Consider the following 9,129-nt stretch of genomic DNA (forward strand, 5'->3'; position numbering starts at 1 on the left):
TGTCCATCTCACCTTCACAACATCTCTGTTGGTTTCACCTCTGCAGCGTCTCTTGTCCATCTCACCTTCACAACATCTCTGTTGATTTCACCTTTGTACATCTCTGGTTGATACCACCTTTGCAGTATCTCTCCTATACACCCCCTTCTCTCCTCTGACACTACCAGTACCCTGGTGCAGACCCTCCTCACTTCACCCCTGGACTATTGCAGTAGCTACAGGGGGGTCTGCCTGCCTCCTCTCTCCCCATTCTAGTCCATCCTTTATTTAGCTACTACTGATTCCAGATCTGCCAGTTTCCTCTGTGACCTTAGGCTAAGTCCCTGCACCCACTGGGTCTGTTTTCTCCTTTGTAATAGGGGATGGTAGAACTAGCTAATGTCCAGCTCTGAATCTATGACACTCAGAGCAGGTATGAAGCCAAGTCTGATCAGGAGAGTGTACCAAGCAAGGACCAAGGAGGACTTCCTGGAGGAGGAGGCAGGGGAGTAGGGTTTTTAAGTCTGGAAAGAATTTCAAAAGGCAGAGAGAGAAAGAGGGAGGGCATGCAGAGCATAGTGAGGCTAAGGCTGGGAAAGTGTGGAGCAACCAGACTCACCATCATCAGCTATGAAAAATGGTTGTTGGGCTGGAGTGTCAGGATGCTGTCCTATGCAATAGTGGTTTTCTCATCACTCAGACTCATTACTTTTGCCTGGCCTCTTCCAACACCCTCCTCCTTCTTCCCCAGGTCACTCCCTGACTTCACAACCTTCCACAACTTCCTAAAATGTGTACTCTCCAAGGGCAGGGACTCTGGAGGGAGTTGCTTCTTTTTGGCCCCAGAGCCAGGCCCAAGGCCTTACACACTGTAGCTACTTAATAAATGTTCCTGAACTTGAATGGAGGATAGGTTAGAGAGAGAATTCTCCGGGGGTTTTTAAGAGGGGGGCTTTGAACATTAAACCACTGATAAGAAGGGCTCTTTCATTCACTCTGACCACCTTATATTTCTCTCCCACAGTGCCCCTTGGGCCATATGACCTCACTGGCAGGTCCCAGTACCTGTCGGCCTGTGAGGCCTTCGGAGTGGTGCCTATCTCCTACTTCCTTCACCACATGCATGACCCTGAGCTCACACTGATGCACCGTGGCCTGGGGCCTCAGGTAGAGACACATTCACTGCCCTCTTGGTCCTGCAGAGTATAAGCTTCTGGAGGGTGGGAACTCCTCAATTTCTGGTTCTGTGTTCCCAGCACATAGTGCAGTGCCTGGCTCTGGCTGTCAGCTCTGTGACCAACCTCAGTTTCCCCCTTATCTCTAAGCACCACAAGCAAAATGTGTCACAGAGGACAGAGCCCTGGCCTTGGCAAGAGGAGACAGCAGCTCCAGGCATGATTTTGGTGATGAAATCAGCACGCTCTGGTTTCTGGTCCCAGCTTCCTTATTCACTAACTGTGTGACCTTAGGCAAATCCCTTCCTGTCTCTGGGCCTGCCTCAGTCTCCTCCCCTGAAAAATGAGGACAAAATGATTCTCCCATTCCCCTCTCTGGGCCTCAGTTTCCCTGCCTACAAAATGAGGAGGTAGGGCTGGGGAACCCCTAAGATCCTACTGGTTCTAACAAGTAGCTCCTCTCCGGGTCTCCCCAAGCACGGGGTCAAGAAATGACCTGTCCGATGCCACATAGCCAGCAAGTGCCTGTTGAACCCAGGTCTCCTACCCTCCATCTCTCTGCCCCCTCTGCCATCCCCCATGACAGGCCTGTGTTGTGTTACAGGGGGCCCGGGCCCTGGCCTCAGCCTTGATGTCCAATACGTCCATTCTGAAACTGAATCTGAGTGACAACTGGTTGAATGAGGAAGGGGCCGCAGCAATCGCCGGAATGCTGAAGGAAAACTGTTTCATCGCAGGTGGGTGCTCCAGCCTATGCTGGGGCTGGTAAACAGCCCAACCTGGGGGAGCGCAGGGTCATTATAGCCATTTTACAGATGGGAAAGCTGAGGCTCATCTGAGGGGACACATGCTGAGCTAGGCCTGGAGCTCCACTCTCTCCCCCTGGCTGGGTGGCCGTCCCCAGATGCTGAGCCTTGGATGCTCTAACTTTCTGTTGACTTATAATGTCATCAGTGACTCTCCCAGGTCTGGCCTCGCCCTGCACATGTCCAGTCCAAGCTGAGGAGGGGCTGTCCTCCTTCTGCTATCTGAGGGTGGTATCTCTGCTTATCCTCTGATGACCTCAGGGGACCATAGATCCAGACCTGGAAGGGACCTCAGAGCTCACTAAGTCCCTTTTACAAATGAGGAAATTAAGGCCCTAGAGTTTAAGTGAATTAGGGTCATGGGCTCATACAAGGAGATCTGGAAGGAGGCCCAGAGACATTTAAGTCCAGCCGCCTCCTATTATAGAAAAACTAAATTACGGAGCCTCTCACTCAGAACCAAGGCTCTCTCCCACTGTTCAACATTGCCCTCTGCTGGCTCCTGCAGGGAGGGGGCCTGCTTCCTGCTGAAGGGCCAGGAATCCTGCTGCGCCCCAGGGGGACACACACTGTCCATGAGGAAAGGGGTCACAAGCTTAGAGCACAATGTTAGTAAGGCACATATGTAGCAAAGACATGTGGCCAAGACCACTTGTAAGTCCAGTACTACAGGGCCTCAACATCCTTTCTGTCCTCACGGAGTCCTCACCAAGCTCTACCCCTTCCCCCAAGGTCCAACATCTCTACTGGGCTACTCAAATAGGCCCCCGGGATTTACGCCACTCCACAGCTAGACTCAGCTTCCGGGGCTAGCTGTCTTGAAGGCATGACCAGCTCTCTTCTTTTCTTCCAAAGACTCCATTACCTAAATCTTGATTCCCAGTTGCCAGGGCTTACAGCCATCGCCAGCTCTCTTCTTTTCTTCCAGAGGTCCCACTCATTTAAGTCTTGATTCTCAGTTGCCAGGGCCAGCTCTCTTCTTTTCTTCTAAAGGTTCCACACCTTGAAACTGCTTCTGATCTTAGCTACTGCCTCTATATACTTGTGTCTAAAATGTGTGTCTCTATTTCTCAAACTATCTTTTAAGGATCATCTGGAAGCATGGCCATCTTCAGTTACTGGGGTTGCCCATTTCAAATCCCTCAGAGAAGGCATTCATACTTTGTAAAGGGATGGCCAGCTATTAGCACATTAAGCCCTGTCATCTGAGATTATATAAGGGTAAGGAGAACTAAACCCGTCTTTACAGATGAGGGGATTGAGATGCAGAGCAGTTAGGTGATCTTTCCAAGGTAACACACACTCACACACTCAGACCTGAAAGCCAGGACTTGAACCCAGGTCTGCCTGGCTCTGTCCACAATCTCTGATGTCCGTCCTCTGGGTCTTTCACATCAGATCTTGATCTGTCTGATAACAAACTGGGGGTCAAAGGCGCCAAGGCCCTGTGTGCTGCCCTTAAGGAGAATGCCTCTGTGCGGCGACTTCGAATGTCTGGGAGTGACCTAGGCACACAAGCCGCCAAGGACATCGCTGATGCCCTTATGGTCAACACCAAGGTGGAGCTGCTGGACTTGAGCCACAACCTGCTGGATGAGAAAGCCGGTAGGAGGCCCTGGCCAGAAGGGAGGGGCTTTGCCTGGGTTTGGCTCTCTCAGGGCAGGTGGCTGAAGGAGTGACCCCCAAGGGGTAGGGGTTAGTCCTAGACCACAGAGCAGAGGCAGTGGAGACAGCACTGACACGGGTTCAAATCCTTATAAGCTCTCCAACTCACCCCAGGCATCAGACTTACACCACAAGAGGTAACGGGGGTCACCCACTGAGGGCCATGCTGAGGTCACCCAGAGGAGGGATCAGACTGGCCTTGCATTGCTCCAGAGGGAAGAGTGTTGATGGTGAATTCCAAAGAGACAAATACAGGCTTCATGTCTGGAAACACATCTTAGCAATGAAAGCTCTCCCAAAATGGGAAGGCTTCCTCAGGAGCTAGTGAGCTTTCATCACTGGGGGCCTTCGAGCGGAGGCTGGGGTTATGGGTGAGACTAGTGATTCCATAGGATTCTTCCCAGGACTCCCTGCACTGTCTCCGGCACACCCTATTTTCTAAGCAGCCCTCTGTCCTCTCAGGAATGGCTGCACAGTGATCCCTGGCCCACAGGGAGGCTGGGCCTCCTTCAGGCTCCCACTCTCTCCTCTGGTGGTGAGTCCCCACACTGATACTCCAGAGCCCAGGCCTGTGGGCCAATGTGCCTCTCATCCGCGCGTGGCAGAGCCTGTCCCTGGGCCTCACAAAGCCTTGGTTTCCTCATCTGTAAAACGGGAGCAGTCTGCTCATGCTGCCTACTGAGCCTCACAGGGGTGGACGAGGAAAAAGCTTGACAGGTCTTTCACTGTATGTAGAGTTTGCTCAGCTGGAACCAGAAGACTGGAGAACATGGGTGTGAGAGCAGAAATGTTCTGTGTGGAATATATGTCACTGATTACTAGGAGAGGTGAACAAAAAGGAAGAGTCTTGAGATCAGGCCTGATTTATAGATGGAAGGGTGTAACTACAAGACCTACACCCTCCCACACTTCCTCCTGAGGCAGGGCACTGGCCCGTGTCCTGCAGGAGGGACTGGAGAGTCCCGATCCTGGAGCCAGTCATCCTCTGGCCTTTACAGTCCAGCAGACAGCCCTTCTCCCCGATTTTCCTTGAGCTACCCACACTTATCTCCCTTGGCAAAAGTGAATTAAAGACCCCACAGAAACAACACTGGAACTTTTTTTCTCCTTAAGGGGAGAAACTGGGGCCGGCCCTGGCAGAAAATGTCTGCATAAAGGAGCTTAATCTCAGCTGGAACCACCTTCGAAGCTCGGGAGCTGTGATCTTCGCCCGGGGAGTTGGGGTACGACCCTTCCCTGCCACCTGCTCTGGGCCCACAGGGTGGACCTTGGGACAGAGAAATGCATCTTGGCTGTATTTCTAATACAGCCTCTAAAATGACAGGGACGATGTCAATGACTCACGGCAGCAACCACTGGACCTCAGGTCCAGGTCCTAGACAGCAGAGAGGACCAAAGGCTCCCACAGCCACATTTAGGCTTGACACGAGGAAAATCTGCCCCTGAGCAGAGCTGTCCAAATCTCCACAGGTGGGCTTGGGGCAGGCGCGGGCTCCCCCTCACTAGGGGATCCATGTAGAGCCTGGACGGTCATTTGTGTCCTGAGTCCAAATGGGCATTCTTGAACCAGCAGCCTCTGGAATCTGTGTACTCAGCAGCCTCTGCCCCCCACCCCAACTCAGGCATCCTCTGAAGTGGCAGCCCTGACTTTCAACCTGGCCCCAGGAGCAGCCTGAGGCAGCCAGAGATGAGGAGGCAAAGCCTCTCTCTAGCTGCCCTCACTCCCTTTCCAGGGCTTAGTGAAAGATGAAGCTTTAATGCATTTGCCATATCCCCATCTTCCTCTTCCTCTTTTTCCTCCTTCTCCTCTCCTCTCTCCCTCCTCTCCTTCCTCCTCCTTCCTCCTCAGCATCATCACCATCCAGTCTGTCCTGTCTAATTCCACAGGCCAACATCTACCTCAAAGTGCTGGACCTCTCCTACAACGGCTTTGGTGACCAAGGAGCAGCGGCCATGGGGGAGGCTCTGAAAGTCAACAGCGTACTTGAGGAACTCAACATTAGGTGAGCACCCCAGCCCCGCCCCTCCTGCAGGGCAGGGTCTGACCTTTGCTGCCTTGTATCCCCTGGAGACAACATGCAAATCACCTGGCAGACAGGACAGAATAGATGGAAGTAGATGGAAGATGAGGCATCTCCATAATAACAGGGTGTATGGAGCCCTAAACCTGGAATCAGGACCATCTGCGTTCAGGTCCCGCCTCAGACACTCACTAGCCACAAGGCACTTCACTTGTGTCTGCTTCCGTTTCCTCAGCTGTAAAATATCACCTCCCTCTCAGGGATGTTGTGAGGCTTCAGCGAGATGAAGTGCACACTTTAAAATCCCTGTGTAAATCTGGGCTGCTATTATTAAGGTAATCTCAGAGGGGAGACACAAGCCTGGTGGGAAGAAGAAGGCTTCAGTCGAGCACCTACTATGTGCCTGGCACTGGGTGAGCTTGGCACTTGGGATGTAAAGACAGAAATGCCTTGACTTTTATGTAGCATGTCCTTGTCCTCAGAGAGCTCACAATGTGCTGCCTTTCTGCATACTTTTGTACACAGGAGTAGCTTCTTGCCCCACCCCCTTTGGGGCACAAAGCCAGTACTGGGATGAAAGGGAATATGAAATTCTGTGAATCTGGAATCCTTTGTGGGGCGGGGCCTCCCACCCCTGCCTCTGCCACCTGACTGTGAACAATCCTCTGGGCCTCAGTTTCCCCATCTGTAAAAGGAGGGAATGAAACTCTGAGATGTGTGTGTTCCGGGGCCCCTTTACAAAGCCTGTCCACCAGCCTCTCAACTGAACTCCATGACTCTGTGACCCCAATAAGAGGACAGAGAGACAGAGGCGCTGTTTTTAAGCATCAGCAATGATCATCTTCTTTCTTAAGTAACAACCGCATTTCACTGCCCGGAGCCCTCCGCTTCTCCAGTGGACTGAGGGAAAACCGAAGTCTGAGGATCCTCTCGGTGAGTGGTGCCCTTGACTATGAGGGATGTCCCCTGAGGAAAGGGCCAGGCAGGGGAGAAGGCCGGGGACTTTCTGGACCTGTGCTTTCTAGGAGACAATCAGGAGGTAGAGAGAAGGGGACACCATGCACAGAGCTCTGGCCTTGGAATCAAGAATTGAGTTCAAATCCTGCCTGACACAAGCTGGGTAACCCTGAGCAAGTCACTTGACCACCACCTGCCTCAGTTTCCTTATCTGTAAAGTGAGCATTGTCATAGCGCCTTCCTTGGTGTTATTTAGAGGACCAAATGAGATGACATGTGAAGTGCTTTTAAGCCTTGAAGAACCACATAAATGCAAATAAATAATGAAATAACCAGCGTTTTTGTAACGATTGCTAGTGTTCTAGGCACTACGCTAAACATCTAACAATTATTATCTCCTTTGGTCCTCAGCAGCCCTGGGAGGGAGGGGCTATCATCATCTCCATTTTACCGGTGAGGAAACGGTAGAGTGATTTACCGTTACACCTTTAAGTGTCTAAGGCTGAATTTGAACTCCGGTCCTCCTGACTCCAGGCCCAGCGCTCTGCTCACTGCATCACCTAGAGGCTATCTTTAATGATTAGAAAGGTGATGGAGGAGGGGGATCAGCCTCCTTTTTCCTTCTCCCCACAGAGCAGAGCTAGGAAGAGCAGGGGGGAGGTAGGTGTGTGCCAGGAGAGGCAGTGAGCGCCCCGTTCTCTCGAGGGCCTCCCGTGTGTGTGTGTGTGGGGGGGTGATCTCTGCCCTGTGGGACCGCTCTGAGAGGTCCGTACTGGGGCGCTGGCGGACTGTGGAGAGGCAGAACCTGCGTTCCAGTCCAGCGTTCGCTTAAGCCCCGTAACAACCCGAGGCGTATTCGCTGGTGGACGGATGAGCCGAGGCTCACTCAGATTACAAAGCAGCTTGCCTGCCGTCCCGCAGCAGCTGAGTGTCCAAGGGGAATTTGGACCCGGATCCGCCTGTCTGATTGCGCACTCCTGTCCCTCTGCAGATGGGCAGGAACCCCATGCGGAGCGAGGGCTGCCTCGGCCTCCTCAGGGCCGTCCAGATGAACCCAGACTCGGGGCTGGAGGTTTTGGACTTCTCGGTATGTAGGAGGTGGGCACCGGACTGTGAACAATTCCCTAATTCAATCGAAAGGCATTAAAAGCGCCTACTCGGTGCGGGCCACTGTGCGGTGCGCCTCGGCCCTCCGGGAGCTGTCCTCACTTCTGTTCCAGGAGACAGCGGTGGTTGGAGCCGGGAGAAGGGCACCCACTGGCTGGGACCCCCACGGGCCAAGGGGCTTCGGAAAGAAGAGTGGGCGTGGTCCGGGAGCATCTGGCCCCGCCCGCTCCTCTGTGCACAAAGGGAGGGGGCGGGACCAGAATCCCCAAAAGTCACACCTGAAAGGGAGCTTCCTTAGAGCCTGCTACCAGCCCTCCCCCTCCCATAACGCTGCAGAGACAGAGCTGCCGCTTTTCCCGGAGTCATTCCTTCATTTATTTATCTAACAAATATATTCATGAAGAGCCTACTGTGTGCACTGTGCTGAGCGCTGAAGTTACAAAAAGAGGCAAAAGGCAGTTCTCGGTCAGTCTAATGAGGGGATGACAGCACAAGCTACAGACAGGCTAAATTCTCAGGCGTTTTCCGGTTGTCACTCTCTGTGACCCCATTTGGGGTTTCCTTCACAAAGCTCCTGAACCGGTTTCCCATTCGCTTCTCCAGCCCATTTTACAGATAAGGAGACTGAGGCAGGCAGGGTGCAGTGACTTACCCAGGCTCACACAGCTAGGAAGTGTCTGAGGCCAGATTTGAACTGGAGAAGATGAGTCTTCCTGACTCCAGGGCCCCTCTGTGCACTGTGGTGGCCCCCCGCTACCCCAGCTCTAGACACCAAAAGCTATGGACAAGAAATAGAGGAAATAATTACCTGAGAGAAGGCACCAGAATTAAGAGGGATTGGGAAAGGCTTCCTGTCCGAGAACAGGGGGTGACTTAGGAGTTGGTCTTGGAAAGCTACCCTGGCCAAAAGTCCCAGCGGCAGGGAGCCTTCCTGAGCTTAGCTGTGCCTCGGATGGGTACCTCCATCTGTAGGGGGCCCAGCCGGGGACCTCTGCAGCTTGGGGTAAAGCGGGCACTCTCCAGGCCACACATTAACCACTGAGCTGTTCTCCCCTCCAGGACATCCACCTAAACAAAGACTTTGATGACCTGGCTTGTTCCATGAAAGAGGGCTTCCCAAGGCTCTGTATCAGGCATGGCAGCCCCACGACATAGGCTGACTGCTTTGGATCATGGCTGCTGCCACCATCTGCCACCCAGGATGCGAGTCTGCCTTCCTAGAGGGCTCAGCAGCGGCATCCCGCAGCCTCTGCTTCCGGGTCCTAGAATCATGGAATCCCAGATCTGGACTGAGCCTCCACGGTCTTCCACGGAGCCCCCATCTGAATTGGGGTACCCTATGCAAGGACTCTGGACAAGTAGCCTGCCCTTAGAGGCTCTCCAATCCCCAGGGACTCACCGCCTGCCCAGGTGGCCCAT

The 9,129-nt window shown here is 53.3% G+C and overlaps 1 protein-coding gene across 1 annotated transcript in view; it reads left to right on the top strand.

The window, feature by feature from the left end:
- The window catches only part of LRRC74B (leucine rich repeat containing 74B), a 14,450-nt gene extending 5,585 nt beyond the window's left edge, over nucleotides 1-8,865 (top strand). Inside the window, exons 5-12 of the mRNA XM_069100796.1 lie at nucleotides 1,004-1,146; nucleotides 1,759-1,891; nucleotides 3,359-3,565; nucleotides 4,739-4,848; nucleotides 5,513-5,628; nucleotides 6,501-6,579; nucleotides 7,595-7,690; nucleotides 8,770-8,865. Coding sequence (XP_068956897.1) covers nucleotides 1,004-1,146; nucleotides 1,759-1,891; nucleotides 3,359-3,565; nucleotides 4,739-4,848; nucleotides 5,513-5,628; nucleotides 6,501-6,579; nucleotides 7,595-7,690; nucleotides 8,770-8,865 — 980 coding nt within the window. The remainder of the gene's footprint in view (nucleotides 1-1,003; nucleotides 1,147-1,758; nucleotides 1,892-3,358; nucleotides 3,566-4,738; nucleotides 4,849-5,512; nucleotides 5,629-6,500; nucleotides 6,580-7,594; nucleotides 7,691-8,769) is intronic.
- Nucleotides 8,866-9,129: the final 264 nt, after the last annotated feature.

Source organism: Petaurus breviceps, unplaced genomic scaffold (genome assembly GCF_028583685.1).
Source record: "Petaurus breviceps papuanus isolate PSGF00001 unplaced genomic scaffold, PetGlider_PUasm1.0 428, whole genome shotgun sequence".
NCBI classification, from domain to species: domain Eukaryota; kingdom Metazoa; phylum Chordata; class Mammalia; order Diprotodontia; family Petauridae; genus Petaurus; species Petaurus breviceps.